This window comes from Chinchilla lanigera, unplaced genomic scaffold (genome assembly GCF_000276665.1).
Source record: "Chinchilla lanigera isolate Chin_1 unplaced genomic scaffold, ChiLan1.0 scaffold00168, whole genome shotgun sequence".
Taxonomy (NCBI): Eukaryota; Metazoa; Chordata; class Mammalia; order Rodentia; family Chinchillidae; genus Chinchilla; species Chinchilla lanigera.
This window is the reverse complement of record NW_004955569.1, coordinates 983,776-1,001,833: the sequence shown is the minus strand read 5'-3', so window position 1 is coordinate 1,001,833 and position 18,058 is coordinate 983,776. Positions and strand designations below refer to the sequence as shown.

Sequence of the window (18,058 nt, the reverse complement as noted above, 5' to 3'; positions counted from 1 at the left end):
TGGGTAAGGATGACTTCCTTCTAGAGGTTGAGATTTTCTCTGTGTATGTTTGCATTTGTCTTTGTGAATCTCTGGGGAGCCTGCTTTACTATGTTTCAGATCCTTCCTTTCAGAGAGAAATGGAAACCATGTTGATTCAAAAAAGGAAGGCTTTTAGACTGATACCTGGACTCTACCTTTCCCCTCTCTTCAAATGATTTTCCCAGTTCATGGTAGATTAGTAATGCTTCAAAAAGCCTTAAATCACATTTCCTTGTAGTAGTGTTTAAAAATACTGTGTCCTATTCCTTGGTCTCACTCTTGTGTTTTTGACATTGTACTTCTTTGAAGGTGAGCTAGATATCTTTATATTTAAAATATTTCTGAGCATTTAGAAGACTGTCATTGAACAAAGTTTTAAAATATTTGCAGATCCATATATGATGTCCATTCTCTTTGACTGATCAAAAGGCAGGAGACTGTATTCCCCAAAAGCCATAGTTCATCATGTTCCTTTTTTTTTCTGTAATATAACAGCTTCCTTTACCCTAATCTGAGCTCTTACTTGCATCCATACCTTGGTCACATTCTTACCTACCTGACTGTATTTTCATTTCATTCTCCACAGTCCAGGGCCACTTTTCTTGCTCCAAAATAGAGATAATACTGAATCATAGTGAGAGATTCCTGTTAGGGTAATCAGAATTTTGAGTTGCATATCTATAATTTTTCTTGGGTTGGGTGATAAGTATATTTTATATATTTTACAGGATTAATCTCTTTTATGATTTCCTATTTGAAGATTATGGTTCAGCATCTGTTTCTCCAGATCTTATACAAACTAGAATTTTATAAAAACATTCTTAGACCTTTTCTTTTTTACATGACTTGGGCCTTACTGTGGAAATATCTTGCCCAATTTTAAAACTGAGAATTATTGGATACTTTGAGAATGCAAATATTTTGTGAACTCACTATATTTATCCCAGAAATGTCATTATAATCAGCTTTTGCTAAAGAACTGTCATACTTTGTAAAAAATTCATTATTAGGCAAATCTGTCATTATATGGACATCACAGAGTGTATGTTCTCAAACTGAGACACTTGCAGTGTCACAGAAGTGACATAATCACATGTGACCACCATCAATTAAAGGAATAATCAAAGCCTTATGTGGTACATGGTTGTAAATAGATTTACCAATAATTACTATGTACAGTACCTTGCTTTTTCTATCATATATTTTATCTAAATAGGACTTGTTGGGTTTCATTTCTAATTTACTGACTTTTTATGTGTTAGTATAAATGATTTATTCTAATAATGTCCTTGTCTACACTCATCATTTATCTCTTGGTATGCTAAATGAATATGAGGTATTTCATTATATTTCATTGAGAATTTATTCTCTTCCATTCCATATACATTGTTACCATTTGTACCTCTTATACCACTTGCGTATACACTTAAAAATCAGAAGAATGCACGTTAAATCTTACAACTGTTTTTAAAATTCTTTATATTCCTGATTTTGCTATTTATATTTTGAAATTATGAATTATCATTTATTTACTAGGTAAGCTAGTAGATTATTTACCATTTTAGTAGCATAGATTGCACTCCTTTGGTTTTTATTCTGGCAACAGTAGCTAAGGTTTTTTTCTTTTTTTTTTTTTTTTTTTTTTTTTTGGTTTTTCTCTGGTACCAAGAACCGAACTCACGACCTTGCGCTTGCCAGGCAGGCGCTTTTGCCGCTGAGCTAAATCCCCAGCCCCGGTTTTTTTCTTTTTGGTACTGGGAATTGAACTGGGGACCTTGTGCTTGCCAGACAGGTACTTGTGCCGCTGAGCTATATCCCCAGCCCAAGTAATTATGAATGAAATATGCATTGATTCTTTTTATCTTCTAATATGAGAAATACACAAATCTACTACCAATTGATACAGAATTAGGGATACTGAAAAATAGATAATTCTTTATTTAAGGCCTGCATAAAATTTCATATTGTGAGTGGCTTGGTCATAAAGTACTGGAAATAGGCTTTTCTGAAATAATTTGAATTGCTTATAAATGCTTCATTTGTTCCTTATTGGGGAAACCTATATTCTTTGTATTCCTAAACATTTGCAGACTGTAGGTGAAAATCTTCCTACTTCTGTTCATTGTAAATATTGCTTATAGTGTAGTATGTTTTTCAATATAAAATACTTACTTTTCACTTCTTCTTAATAGGAAATCTGAGGATTTTATATCTTTCAGATATTTCTGTTACATATTCTGTCAAGAAATTATCACCAAGAAGGATCTTTAAAAAGGAGAATTAATGCAAACATTACTGTTGGAAAGACATTAAAGAAATGATGTTGAAGATTTTTATTTCAGGCAAGTCCAGCAAAATGAATTTGAGTTTGACAGTCAGTTGGGACATCATGAAAAACATTAGAAGACATTGACTGTGACTCATAAAATGAATCCCACTGGTAGAAGAGATCAACCACATTACAGGTTCTGGAATAATGTCTCTTCAAAGCAGAAAGCTTCTGCAAAGAGAAGTATCTATTAGTATTATAAATAGAAGTCATATATGCGACATTTATTAAAACAAAACAAAACAAAACAAAACAAAACTCTGTGCAGGAAGAAAGTACATTAAATGTTTTAAAAATAAGATGGGAGTAAGCTTTCAGGTATATACGGCTAAACTTGAGAAATTTGAAACTGAAAGAAAATTTATGAATGTAATTATGGTGGATTAACTAATGGTCAATTGACAACACCCTCGGCATGGTGCTGGGTGTGGATGGCCCACCTGAGTATTGTTGCCAACAACAAAAAAAGAGAACCAGAGGGGAAGATGGTGCTGCTGATTCTCCTGCAGAACCATGTCATACTGGCTGTCCTGATATGAACTCAGCTGTTATCATCAGAGGACCTCTGGTCCTCAGTGTTGCTGAGGATGGCTGTTCTCTTTGGGGGATCTCTGGCTCTTACTTTGAGTATCACCTTTTGGCTCCAGTGCAGATCTCTCAGCCTGTTGGCGCAGACCCTTCAACTCACAGGTGCAGACATTCTAGCTTCCACCACTGGTCTTTGGGCCTTCCCAGTGCAGATCCTTGATACAGACTTGCCTGAGACATTGTCATGTTCTTCAGGCCTCCAGATGGACTCATAGAGAACATTGCCATGGGCTCTAGGTCTTCAGCTGGACTCATTCGGGAGATTGCTGTGGGATCCAGGCTCTGAGCTCTACTTTGGGTCTCTAGAACATGGACAAATCTCCTGTGCTCTTTTGCATTTGACTGTTTGGTTGAATATTATAAAAGAATCTTATAAATTATGTTCCCTATATTAAATCTTTTCCCTTGTAGACCCTAACTACAACAGTAATCAAGTTGAGAACTTTATCAGTTATCATTTTTCCTCTGCTTCACCATTTCAAAGATTCCTCCTTGTGTCAACAACAAAGTTACTAATAAATCTATGAAATTTTGGGTGCATCTTTCATTCCTTATACCACATTAGAAAATGCACATTAGTGAAAAACCTTAAATGCCTGTGGGAAGTCTTTTAAAGAAATCCCAAACATTACTATTCACCAGAGAACTTATTCTGGTCTAAAACCTTACAAATGTAATGAGTGTGGTAAAGCGTTTACCCAGTGTGCAAACATTACTAGGTATCAGAGAATCCACATCAGAGAGAAACCATATACCTGTAGTGTTTGTGGCAAGGGCTGTAGTCCAAACTCAAATCTTGTAAGTCATCAGAAAATTCATACTGGAGAAAAATCTTACAGATGTCATCAATGTGGCAAAGCCTTTCCTGAGCACTCAAGTCTTATTCGACATAAGAGAATCTACACTGAAGAAAAACCTTACAAATTGTAATGCATGTGGGAAACCTTTTAGAGAAAGATGAAAGATCACAAGTCATCAAAGAATCATTCAGGACAAAGATTACAAATTAATGAGTGTGACAGTAAGGTATTCAATCGGAATTCAAACCTGGCCATCCATCAGAGAATTCACACCAGAGAGAAACCTTAGGAATTCAATGTGTGTGTGAAGTCTTTATGAAACATTCAAGCCTTAGTCAACATAAGAGAATCCACAGTGGAGTGAAGCATTACGAATGTAATGAATGTGGCAAAGCCTTTATGCAATTTGCAAATATATCTAGACATCAGTAAATGCATGCTGAAAAATGTTGTAAAGCTAATGCCTAAGATACATTACCATTAATTTGGTATGGTATAAATTTGAATAAGATCATAGTGAGTGAAAGATAATACATGCAGACCTATCATCTGTGTCACCATAATTTGTAAAAGCCTCCTTTCTCAGATTTGTTGGTATCTGAGATTGTTAGGAAGGATTGCTCTACTAACTTAGCCATGAGTCAGAAATAGACTAATAAGTCAAGAACCTATCATGGTGAGAGTATGATAGGTTACTGGGGACTGCTTCTGTGGTACAAATAACAGAGATGATGGTTCCCTTCTTTTTTTTTTTTTGTTTTTCTCTGGTACCAGGAACTGAACTCATGACCTTGCGCTTGCCAGGCAGGCGCTTTTGCCGCTGAGCTAAATCCCCAGCCCTCCCTTCTTATTTTGAAAAAAATTGCAGTTCTAAAACATGGATGAAAAATTAATCTTAATTTTGAAAACCGAAACTAAAATCATCAAAACACTAGCCAGAGGAACCAGTGTAGAGTGTTTATATGTAGGATTTCTATTTTACGACTGAAATTGTATTTCAGTACCATTTTATCTGGAGTATGTCATAAACTCTTTTAGTTTTATTATTTTAAAATTGAAAAATTATTATTGGATATGTAATTTAAATTGAACAAAGAAATGATAATAACTTGTGTATACACTAATTCAAAATATCTTTACAAGTACCAACTGTAATGGCTTCGTTTTTATTTTCTAACCCCCTTTCATTATCAGGGATAAAACCCAGGGGCATTTTACCATGAGCTATATCTTCAGTCCTATTTATTTTTCATGACAAAGTCCTGCTAAGTTGCCCAGGCTGGCCTTCAATGTGCAGTTTTCCTGTCTTAGCCCCTGAGTAGCTGAGATTCCGGGCATGTATCACTGTGCCCCAGAGTTTCCAGTCTTGTGTTTTTTTTCCCTTTCTTTGTGGTACTGCAAATTGAACATAGAGCCATTGTCCTGAGCTATACCACCAGTCCTTTATACTTTTCACTTTGAGGTAGGATTATGTTAAATTTCTGAGTTGCCCATATGAACTCAGACTTGCAGTCCTCTTGCCACAGCCTCCCAGAGTGCTGGGAGTACAGGCATCCCCAGATCTAATCTTTTTACCAAGAAGACCTCTTTATCGAAAGAATGCCTCAAACCTGACTAGATTTTCATGTTTTTAATCAAGGAATTTTATTCATTCAGTCAGAGCTTCTAATTAGCACTTGATAACCAAGTTACAACTTTATAATATCAGACCTTTGTTTAACCTATACAGTGTAATTGTGTGGGTTTGTTAGGATTAGAATGCTGCTGCCTGGTCCGTGTGCTAAAATCTTACAATACAAATCACAGCTAATAAAAATGAATCACATTTCATAAATCTTAAATCAGTGTTATCCACCCAAGCCTATATCAACTCATTTGTTGAATGGTATCTATACAGAGTCAGCTTAACTGTAGCCAAGGGGAGTTGTAACCAGTATAATTGCTCCAGAGTATTATTAGCTGGATTTTTTCTGCGTAGTGTCCCAGGTACCTATAAACAGGAAACAAAACAAAACAAAACAAAACAGAATGTTATGCGGAGCTTTGCAATCAGACATGTGCCAGGAATTTAACTGATGCTTTATTATTATTTTCAGAAAAACTTGTCACATCTAGCTTGAATGAATTCACTTGTAGCCAGCTCATACATATGCCTCTCCTTATAACCCAAATTGCAGGGATCTAGCTGCTCCTGGTGCTGCTCAGAAGTAAGCTTTTCTAATTTCCCTGCTGTGTTGCACTCCTTTTAGTCCTAGTTCTGTCTGCCTGTTCTGTAGTTTGGCATCTTTGTACCTGATCTCATGCACTAGAACTGAGTTATCCCAAGACAGTTTGTACTGTAAAATATTTGTATTCTTAAACTTTTAAGTCATTAATTAGGACAAGGTCTCATTTTACGCAATAAATGATGTGATAGATGCCACTTGCAAAATAAATTATATGTAGCTTTATTTTGTAAGGCCTGATAGTCCCTGCATTCTCCAGCTGGATTTCTTGATGTCTGTGCCAATCTGGGATAGTGTGTTTGCATGGAGACATCCCTGGTGACAAACTGGTTGGCCCTGAAGGACATGTGGTCAAGTGTACCTGCACACTGTGGGAACCAGAGCAGGCCCTTGTTCAGAGGCCTTGGCCAGGTACAGCTCACAACAGGCCTAGGAATCCACACTGCCAGGTATTACTTTATCAAATAAAGTGGAAAACTCTCATGTTTAGGTCAAAATCTCCCAAATTTTGTATGTTGACGATTACTCATATTAGAAATAAATAGTTTCCGTGTGTCAAATAGAGGCCATAGAATAACACCTTCGAATTTCTTTTGTATACATACTGAGATTTGGGAATCCTTGTATGCAAACGGTGAGAATAGAAAGTAGGATGGCCATTACAGGGATCAGTTTAGAAAGTTCATAAATTAAAAATAGAACCAGTTGGATCCAATACATCCAATCCATGCATTATATTGTCACCTGGCATGTGAGATTCTGGGTATATATGTAATGAAAGTGATTTTACATTGCTCACTATTATTCATAATATCCAATACTATCTAGGAAGAACCTGTGTCCATCAGTGGAAGAGTACTTGATGGTAGTGATATTATTTATTTAGCCTTAGAATGTAATATTTTTATATTACCAATGTTATTTAGCCTTATGAAAATTATTTCACCTTAGAAAAGAATCTCATCATATGTAACATGAATAAATCTTGCAGTTGGAGTCCTAAGTGACATAGTCATGAAAAGACAAGTACTATTTGATCTCTCTTATATGTGTAATCTTCAAACATTCAAAAGATACAAGTGGAGAGTACAGTCATATTTATGAATGGCTATTGTATGATCAGAAAAAGAGCTACTGGTCAAAGTTTATAAACTTGAAGTTCTGGAGGATGAATAGATGAAAGTATCTAATATACAAGATGGAGACTATAGTGAACGGTAATGTAATTTATAGTGGAAAATCGTAACTATAAATTTTACAGACTATCATAAATTTGTTAACTATGTGAGGTGATGGATATATTTGGTTTATTTAATAATCTTCACAATATACATTCTTCACAACAGCATGTTTTAGAATCACACATACACACAATTTTAAAAATAAATTTTGACCATACCCATAAGTGAAATAAACTAGACATGCATTATCTTGTCTCACTAGTGTGACAATGTCAAAGAGTAAACAAGATCCAAAATATACCATAGATATTATGAATAGGGAAGAAATTGTTAAAAAAAAAGGCAAAACTCTGATGTGAGAAGAGGGAAAGGAAGGAAGTGAAAAGGAAAAAAATACATACACTCACAAGACAGGCTAGTTATACAACTGCTTTCTCTTGGTCACTGAGGGGAAATCTTTGTATTAATAATTTTCTGGACAATGTTTCATGCCTATATCTTGTACTCTGAACAACTACTGTGAACATAACAACTCACAATGTGTTGATTAATGTTATTCTCCTACTAGCCTGTTTTGAAACTGTTTTATTATTTTTTACTTTTTTCTGTTTAAAATAAAAAAATAAAAGAAACAATTATAGAAACCTCCCAAAATGAATAAATGAACAAACGCATGAGAAAATATCTATCATCTGTTATAAAATATACATGATTTTAATACAATGCATAATAAATATTTTGACCTACAAGAATTTTTTCTGTTGAATACATTACTGAGTAGTTTTTTCCATGACTTTAAATTTATATTTTCCTTTAGTTACAATATTAGCGGCTCTCTCTTTTTTTAACTAAAAAGTCCTAGAAATAAATGTTGCTATTCCTGAGCATAAAATGGTGAATAATTAAGTAAGTAAATACCTTTTAGCTTGATTAAGGTTTAAATTTTTATGATTTGAGTTTTAGTGATTTCTATTCATACATTTATCATTTTATTCCTTGTGCTTGCTTTGGTATTATTTTGTTCTTTTCTTGTTTCTTCAGCAAACACCACAGAGAATTTACTTGAAATTCTTCCTTTTTTTCTAATATAAGACTTTAATGGTAATATGTTTTTTTCTGATACTGCTTTAAAGTATTTTTATCATTTCTTTTGAAGTCCTTTGTTAGATTACCAGCTGTAATTCTTTTTTATTTTATAAGTCAGTTTAGGGTTAATATTATCTATTTCATTTGTATAACGTCTATCTATTATGTTCAAATTACAGTTTTAGATAATCTACTTTAAAATGAATTCATTTTATAGATTGGAAGGATATCAGATAATGTATTTTAATTCTTAGTGTTTATGTAATTATCATGATTTATTTTATATAATCTTGAATTTGGATTCCAGTAGGTTCTCAGTACATGCCTATAATACCAACAGTAATTCTCACAGATGTTATTGATCTGACTCATGTCCTGTAGGAAAAGCAGTGTGGGATATTTTACTTTTCAGGATTTTTAATATACATCTAGTTTTTCTAATAAAAATGGAGATTAGATTTCTCTTCTCAGAACAAAATATATATATATATTTTCAGTACTGGGAATCAAACTCAGGACTTTATGCTTGCCAGGCAGGTGCTTGTGCCACTGAGCTACAAAATATGTTTTATCTTGGTATAAAAGAACCGTATTTTATTTTGTACTTTTTTTTTTCTTTGGTTTTTTGTATGGTACCAGGAATTGAACTCATGACCTTACACTTGCCAGGCAGGCTCTGTGCTGCTGAGCTAAATCTCCAACCCCTTATTTTGTACTTTCTTTAGTCTTGTTCATCTATTTCTACAATTATTGTTAGTTCTTCCTAATAATGCTGTTTTAGATTTTTATTATAATTACTTCTATTACCATTTTGCAATTTATTTTTTGTAGCTCCTCTTCTATTATGGAATTGTAATCTGTTTTAAATTGGAATAGAGTCAGTACATATGTAGACTATGAGTTTTACTACAAAAGGTTCAATAGGCTTATTTTCAGGGCATTTCACTGCTAAAATCACTATAGAACTTGTGCTCTGGGTTGTCTTTCTTTTGGGGGAAACCTGATATATAAGTAGAGTACACTAAAAATGTATACACAATTCAGCAGTTCACCATACTAATAAATGTCTGGAAGCTAATAGCCGCCACTCTTCCTCTTGTAATTGTACAGGCCAAAGGTAACTTCTGTTAATCTCATAACATCTCAATAAGTTTAGTATTAAAATATTTATACATTTTTCTTTTCCTGATGTATACATTTTTGGTGGAATACATAATATGCACATATACATATACATACACATATAAATATATAATATATGTGATCTAGATAGATTACATATGAGCACACATTTATCTATCTATGAAAATTGTGTGGATTTATCTCTTGTTCTCTCATGGCAAATGACCCTGTAGAATGGTTCCAATCAAGTGGTAAATACTGAACTAATATGGGTCTCCAGTGTTCTTCGGGAATTTAGTGCTTACTCATTGCGACTACACTGTTGAATGATTGTGCACCAAGTTGCACAAATCTCTAATGGATTTTGACATGAGTTGTGGTGTGATGCTCTTCATTTCACTCTTTCTGGGCCTGTCCTGGGGTCTCTCCACACCTCTAAACATATGTTGTATAGGAGACTGGAAAAGCACAGACTATGGTCTGTGGGGCCAACAGCTTCCCAGAGGAACTCAGAATCCAATGGGACCCATGTGCCTTCCTGCCTCTCTTACAGGTTCAACCTCCACTTCTTCTGCCTCAGCGTGACAGTGTCTACCCAGGGAGGATGGAAAGCAGGCACCACCAACACAGGCTCCTGTGCTCCTTGGAGACACTCACCACAAACAAGAACTTTTAATTTTTTCTGGGAATTTGGAATTAAGAAAAAGTTTTCAGATGCATTACACCAGAGGCAAGTGTCAGTGACTCCACAGAAGAACTGTTCATTTGTGTCCTATCGGGAGGTGAAGTCATATTTTCATCTGTTTTTATCTCTGTGCCTGGCTTTTTTCCTCTCTCATCATGGGCCATATGTCTGTCCCTTGGAGGTCACCGTCCTGGTTGAGGAAGAGGGATGGGTGAGTTTTCTCACAGTCTGAGAGGCAGAGTCTGCTAGAGAAGTAGAAACAACAGATTCTTGGAAAGTGCTCTTGTGTGAAGACAGATTGTTCTGGGGTAGAGGCTGATCTTCACTAAAGCCAGCCAGGAGGGGCAATTCTTGAGGCGTGGGCAGAGTTGTGGACAAGGCCCCTATAGGGCCAGGACCCTGTGCTGAAACCTGGTGATCCCTGATGTGCTCTAGTGTAACCCTCAATGCTTATGTTTGCTGCAGCTGGATGCAAGCAGGAATTAAGTCTGAATTTCATGATGGGTAGAGTGCTAATTTGGAAACTAATTTGTTTCAAAGGTATCATAAAGTAATCTTAGAGAAATTTCATGTATTGTTTTCTAAATTCTGGATTGTTTTTTAAAATTTCCTGGATTGTTTTCTAAATTCTGTGCATCTGTTGAATAGGATGGAGTTAAAAGAATCTTCTGTTTGTTTGGAAATCTTGACTACTTGTTATTGAAATGAAATTATCTCTCTCTAGTGTGATTGTGACATGTGTACTGAATGAGGAATTATTTTTCTGTATAAAAGTATTAGAATTCTTTTGATATTAGGGAGTTTTCCCTCCTTCAGTTAAGAAAAGATACTTCCAAAGTAGCAAATTACAGTTGAAAGTGAAGGATTATACAAAAAATATAGCATTTGCTGTATTTATTCTGATAAACATGCAATATTTTGTTGGGTTAAAAAGTACTCCTCAAATATTATTTCCATGTCTCTTCCACTTCAAATTATTTTATAGTATTTGATGCTATGGCTTGCATTTTAATTTTATATAGCTTTTGTATTTTAATATATTTTAAGCATCATATGATATGTAGATTGTTTTTCTCTTAAAACAATGAATAGAGAATCATATCTCCATTTAGAAGCATTAAGTCAGTTTTTAAAAAATATTTTATATCTCATAGATGAGAATGATCTCCAACGTTGTACTCTTCCACAGGAAGTATTTGAAATATGAAATGTATACTTTGTTGCTTTCTTAATATTCTTCCATACTCAATAAAGACACCAGAGCTGAAGAAAATGCCAGATATAGCTACATTTCATGAAGTCATCTGAGTCTTTATTCCTATAATATCTTTTATATAATAAATTTTGACAGTGAAAAATCCAACACGTTCAAGTGCATAAAACACAATGAGTTTAATGTAAGACAGGAGATACAGTGGTACCTTGGTTCCTGAACTTAATTTGTTTTATGATTTGGGGGAAGTGGCTGTGTGTGTTTGCATGGGCAACACTGCTACAGTTACATTTGCACCTTATGTTGAGTTTGGCAGAAAAATAAAATATTGTCCAATGTTTTTGTTTGAGAACCAAATTGTTAATGAACAGAAGCATTTGTGAACTCAGGTGCATGTATGCATTATTTAAAAAACACCAAAAGATTGGATAACATACCAGAACAATGACCCAGCAACCAGGTCTCTTTGTATGAAGCTAGACTACCAATTTTTATGTGAATTACTACCCACCTTGTGGCTAAAATCTCCTGCAATGTAAGAAGAGCATACATTACTGCCTACGCCTTATGGATGTGGATAATAAAGTAGTTACATAAGATGTTAGCAGTGAGTTATATATGGTAATTACTGTACAAAAGCACATAAAACTTGGGCATTATTCTAACACACACACATATATATATACAAGAAATTGCCAGAGGAAAATATCATGATAAAGGGAGAATTTCATGTATAATTCTATATTAACTATTATCCACAATTCATGTTACCATGTAGAAGCTTCTGTTTAAGAATTTGAATCCTGAACAAAGTAAATGACAGAATGGCCTCCAGGGTTGTGTATATTTTAATAATCTTCCTTGTTCAGATTTTCATTGGAACACTGGGGAATCTCTCTCTCTTAGGTCAATATTTATTTCTTTACCTCAGTAGATATAAGACAAGATCAATAGATTTGATTATTATGCATCTGATTGTGGCCAACTTCTTGGTCATTCTCTCTAGAGGGATCCCAGAGACCATGGCAGCTTATGGGTTGGAAGACTTCCTCAGTGATTTTGGATGCAAATTTGTTTTCTATGTTAGCAGGGTGGGTAGGGGTGTAGCTTTTGGCAGCACCTGCCTCCTGAGTGTCTTCCAGGCCATCACCATCAGCCCCAGCAGCTCCAGGTGGGCAGAACTGAAAGTGAAATTTCCCAAGTATATAAGCACCTTCACTGTCCTCTGCTGGGTCCTGCACTTGGTGCTGAACATTAGTTTCTCTGTGAGCTTGACTAGCAGATTGAAAAACAAAAACATCACAAATAAAATAGACTTTGCTTACTGTTCAGATCCAAGAACCACGAAAGGGATATACACTGCACATGCAGTGTATATCGCCATCTTTGATGTTTTGTGCATGGGTCTAATGCTCTCAGCCTGTGGCTCTATGCTTTTCATCTTGTTTATGCACAAGCGACGGGTCCAATACATGCATAGGACCAGCAACTTCTTCAGATCCTCTCCTGAGACCAGAGCCACTCAAAGCATCCTTATCCTGGTAATCATCTTTGTATTTTTCTATTTCCTGTCTTGTATCATGCAAGTATATGTGACGTTTTTTAGTCATTCAAGAATCTTTCTGTTCACTCTTGATGCTTTTCTAAGTGCATGTTTCTCTACTGTTTGTCCCTTTGTATTCATGATTTGTGGCCACTATGTAAATGGAATCTGCTGTGTCTACTCTAAAAGGAACACAGTCATCTAATTGCAAGAGAAAGAACATATGCACTGTCTGCTTTTCACTGTTTTGAATCATTGATGAACTCACCTCTCACTAAATCCCCTAAAGTGCAGAAGATATGGCCTTAACTCCTTTTTGCTTCTTTAAGCCTTGTGTCCTTGAGTTGACTAAAAGGAATCCCTGTCCATCCCTGCCTCATTTGTTTGGATAATCTCTTCTCGAAACTACCTACAGCCATCTTAGTAGCACAAAGACTATAGCCATCTGTTTTTCAGTGACCTTAGCCCCCAGCAGGATACGACTTTCACCTTAAACCTCCTCAGTCTTGGAACCTCAGCTGAGGATGTCTGTAAAATACTCCTGGGTATAGGTGATGTTGGTGTTTGGATGAACAAATAATACCCTTTAAATTACCAAAATTTGGAAACCTGAACATTCATGAGTTAAAATTTTGCTGAATTTTCATTTTAAACTTTGGAAGTCTTAATTCTAGGAAGTGGTCATGGCTCACTCCCTGTGTAGTCTCTCCTTGCTTCTAATTTGGTGGATCTGAAGCCTGTTGCAGTGTGCTAGTGGGTGCCTGTTGCTGTCTGTGCTTCTTCCGCTTCCCATATCCAGTCTCTGACCTACCATCTTTGGAGACCACACTGACCTGAATCCCACAACAACTCTTTACCTGCTCTGAGCTTGGAGACTCATCACCTCTAGGCAGATGTTTTCAGAGATTCCCTGGATTTGCTACAAATATGTGGTAAGAAGCAGGAAGGAGGAAGGTTATCAGGTGTACAGCAAGATAGGTCTCTAGGACACAAGGAGGGAGGGATTGGACAAGCACATGGGAGGAGCAACAAATAGATGAGTCAATACTGGAGTCTTCACATCTGTCTCTAGTTAGCACTGGTGTTCAGAATTTCTCCCTTTTACCTTACTTTATATTTCAATTTTTTAATTTGCAAAGTCATCTCCTATTTATTTTAAATTGACTTTTTAAACTAAGGTGTAGCTTTATTTTCCTTTCACTTAATGTCACTTTAGTTTAACAAAATAATTGTTCCCCATAGTTTACACTATTATGTATATAATTATGAAATGTTTTATCAGTGAGTCAAATCACACACATATATATGTATATATAATCATATAGATTAGAAAGGTTTCTATTTCTGTCTAGTCATTCATGTTTTTATCCCCTAGCATTTTATTTTTGTAAAATTTATATTGTAATAAAATTGGAATGTGATATCATACTTTGTAGATATGCTTTTATATATACTTTTATATTATTGATGAATATTGCATAAGATATTCAATTTCAAGGTAATCCTACAGATGATTACATTTAAATCTTGATTATATTTAATCATTCCATAATGATATAGTGATTTAAAACATTGTATTGTACTTACTATAATGTAAACATCAGGTCTTGTTTGCCTAGTTCCAAGATATTTCTTGCATGAATTATTTGTATTTTGTCTGGGTGTGACTATGATTGTATGTGTGAATATTTGTCCATGTGTTGTGTGTGCACCTTTGCCTCTCACTGTGCATTTGTGAGTGTGTTCTTACATGTCCCTAGGAGAATATTTGTGTATGAAATTGAGCTCATCACTACATCCTGGACATGTGGGTTCTGTACTTCTTACCAGGGAATCACAGGAGATTATTTTTTAAAATTAAAGTCAGTTATGTTAAATCATTTAAGAGATTGTTTTTAGAGAACTATCTTAAGGGTTAATGTAAAATCAAGAGGTGTTAAGAATCCAGGTAAAAAAAACCAAGGAGATACTGTGTAGCAGAAAAACTCTAGATAAAGAAGGAAGGAAGAGAGCAGGGGGAGTAATATACAAACACAGAGGCAGAAAGGAGATGGAAATAAAGAGAAGGAGATGGGAACTTGGAGCAAAAGTGGAGAGGAAAAAATATGGAATAGTGTGATTTCAGAAGGAAACATCACAGAGGGAAATGGGGAAAACGGAATCAGAGTCAGGAACCAGGACAAAGAGGCTTGCAAAGGATAAAGAAAGAAAAAGACTGTGTGTATCAATGGAAAAATGTGCACAGGAACAAAGAGAAAGATGGCGGGGCTAAGGGGACAGAGATTTGGGTAAAAACAGGGAAGAACACTGAGGGAGTTTGCAAAAAGAAAAAAATAAAAGGAAGTAAATGACAATGTTCTGTAAAATGGAGAAGGCTGAGACACAGAATACCTGGAATCAGGAAGAGCAGCTTTAATCTTTTAAAAATTTGCCTTGTAGCCTCATTGCACTGCATTCACAAAGTATACAACATTGTTGAATTGTGTTGTTCTAAAATCCATATATTGCTGTTTATCACCCCAAAGCCTCATGCAGTCATGGGGATAGACTTTGTAGAGGGCATTGTATTTAGAGTGTGTGATGCTGGGATTAAAGATGAATGATTAGTAAGTCAGCCGACTAACTGGCTTGGCATAATTCTGTCTAGAATTAAGGATGTGAGTGCTACATTTGCCCCAGGGCGGGTAGCCTGCATACAATATAAGCCTGCGTACAGTATATATATATACAGAATGAGATTTATCGTTCTTTCATTGCTTTTGCTATCTTGTGGGCACCATGAACTTTTCTTCTCTGTGATGCCACTCTGGTATGTGCAACTCTGCCTTGGAGCCAGCCGATTATGGACTGAAACTATATCATATGTAACATACCACGGAGCAAACCAGCAGACAACCAGGCTTATGTAAAGGCAACATGGTGTGGAATTTATCGTGCCTGGATGCAGGTAGGCAAAGAGTGCGGTAAGACTGTCTTCCCAGAACAAAGAGAAGTGTCTTTTCTATAGGGATGGAGAGAAGAAGGCAGGGGATATTAGGCAGGAAGATCCCAACAACCATCAGTGGTCAAAGTTCTCTGGCAATCCTGCATCTCAGTAGACAGAGTTCTTGAAGTGTCTGGTATAAATTCTCAGGTGTCTTCAGATGTCCCCAGATGTCCCAGGACCTGCAAAATTCCTTGTCCTATCTTATCTCTTCCACAACATCCTGTACTTGCTGATAACAGCCTCAGGTGCTGAGCTGAATTCTTTGCAGAGAGTGGTGCTTCTGCAGGCAGGAAGATTGTGGGCTGGGAGAATTATCTCTTCCAACCTTACAGAAACCTCTACAAACTGTGAGTTAAATAAACCTTGCCACCTTTAACTGTGGGTGTGGTGTATTTTGTCTCAGCGAAAAAAGCAACTAAAACACACTGTATTTACGAAGTATACAACAATGTTGAATTTTGTTTTCCTAAAATCCAAATGGTGCTGTCCTCACAAAAATCCATTAAATTTAACTTAGCTTGGGGGAGTAAGGTCCTTGCAGGTGGAAGGCATTAAGATGAGATCCCGCTGAGGTAGTCAGAACTTTAGATAACATGATAAACTGCAGGATACAAATCACAGGAAACAAAACATACAAAGTGGAGGAGCATTTTTATTCTGCAAGAAAACTCACTGAGCTGCAAATCAAGAAGGTAACCCATCTACAATATCTACAAAAATAAATCGAATAATATATATGCAGGAAAGATTGTGAATGAAGAAGTGAAACCTAATTGCAAAGCAAAGATGAAAAATTGAAATCAATATAAAATGGAAAGTTGGGTCATGGAGATATTCTTTTCTGTTTGTGTAGTTTGGGGTTATGAGCACCCATGTAGTTGTACATCCACCCAGTTCTTTAGATCTGGGAAACTTTCTGCCATACTTTCAGCACATTCATATTTTATACCATTAGTATCTGCCTCTACATTGTCCTAAATGCCAAAGATCTTTATGTTTGTTCTTTAGGATTCATCTAGTTCTCGGATCATCATGAGATTATTTACTGTTTCTTTTGTTATTACTGAATAACTGTTTGGCTAACAATGTCATGCACAAGTCCTGGTATTACATCTTCTGATTGATCTTATCTCTGTTGCCAAAACTTTCAATAAAATTTTTCATTTTCATTATTTTTGCTTTATTTCTTTTTATTACCTCTAATTCTTTGTTGAAGCAGTGTTTCATATATTGCTTTGCTGTTTTTATTTTATTTATTTATTTATTTATTTTTTTTGGTTTTTCTCCGGTACCGGGAACCGAACTCACGACCTTGCGCTTGCCAGGCAGGCGCTTTTGCCGCTGAGCTAAATCCCCAGCCCCCGCTTTGCTCTTTTTAAATTATCAGCTCTTTATTTTACATATTCTTTATGCTCACTGATCAAGTGACCATCTTAGTTATTGATTCATTTGACTGATTATGTGATCATCTTAGTAACTGATCATCAGTATTTTATTTGATCATCTTAGTAATTGATTCATTCAGTCACTTTCTTTTCTCTTTTTAATCTCTTCAATCATTTTCATAATTAGTTTTTTTACACAAAAAATAGTTAAACCTAGCTGCAGCCGGCCCCACACAGGAGCTTGGGACCAGGCAAAACCTGGATAGCTGTAGGAGCCTGGGGTGCACTCCCCGCCCCTCCTCTCCCTCAAGTTCCTCCATCGGAGAGGAGCTGCACGTCGGAAGCTTCGGGAACTGGGTGAACTGTTGTCGGCCCCACACATGAGCTTGGGACCAGGCAGAAACCCGGCCAGCCCTAGGGACCTGGGGTCCACTCCCCGCCCCTCCACTTCCCCCCACTTCCTCGGTTGGAGCTGAGTTGCACCTCAGACGCTTCGGGAATTCCAGTGAGCTTCTGCCGGCCCCACACAGGAGCTTGGGACCAGGCAGAAACCTGCACAGCTCTAGGGGCCTGGGGTGCACTCCCCGCCCCTCCCCTCCTACTCCCTTCCTCTATCAGAGCTGAGTTGCACCTCTGTCGGCTTTGGGAACCCGGGTGAGCTGCTCCCACGCCCCACACAGGAGCTAGGGACCAGGCAGAAGCCTGGACAGCACTGGGGCTGATTACCGGATATCTTCAGGAAGCCCGATGAGGCATGGTAGTGCCTCCCTGACCAGTGTGCAAGGCAAGCAGAACCCTGGGCACACTCTGGGGACTCAGGCGGGGGCCTACTGGTCACACCCACAGTGTATCTATCTTGGCTGGGCTGAATCCCTGACATTTTCAGGAAGCCCG

At 36.5% G+C, this 18,058-nt stretch overlaps 1 protein-coding gene across 1 annotated transcript; it reads left to right on the top strand.

Annotated features, from left to right (window-relative positions):
- Positions 1 to 12,074: 12,074 nt before the first annotated feature.
- On the top strand, positions 12,075 to 12,998 carry LOC102015901 (vomeronasal type-1 receptor 2-like). The gene has a single exon (XM_005413516.1). The coding sequence runs from the start codon at positions 12,075 to 12,077 to the stop codon at positions 12,996 to 12,998; it is 924 nt and encodes a 307-aa protein (XP_005413573.1).
- Positions 12,999 to 18,058: the final 5,060 nt, after the last annotated feature.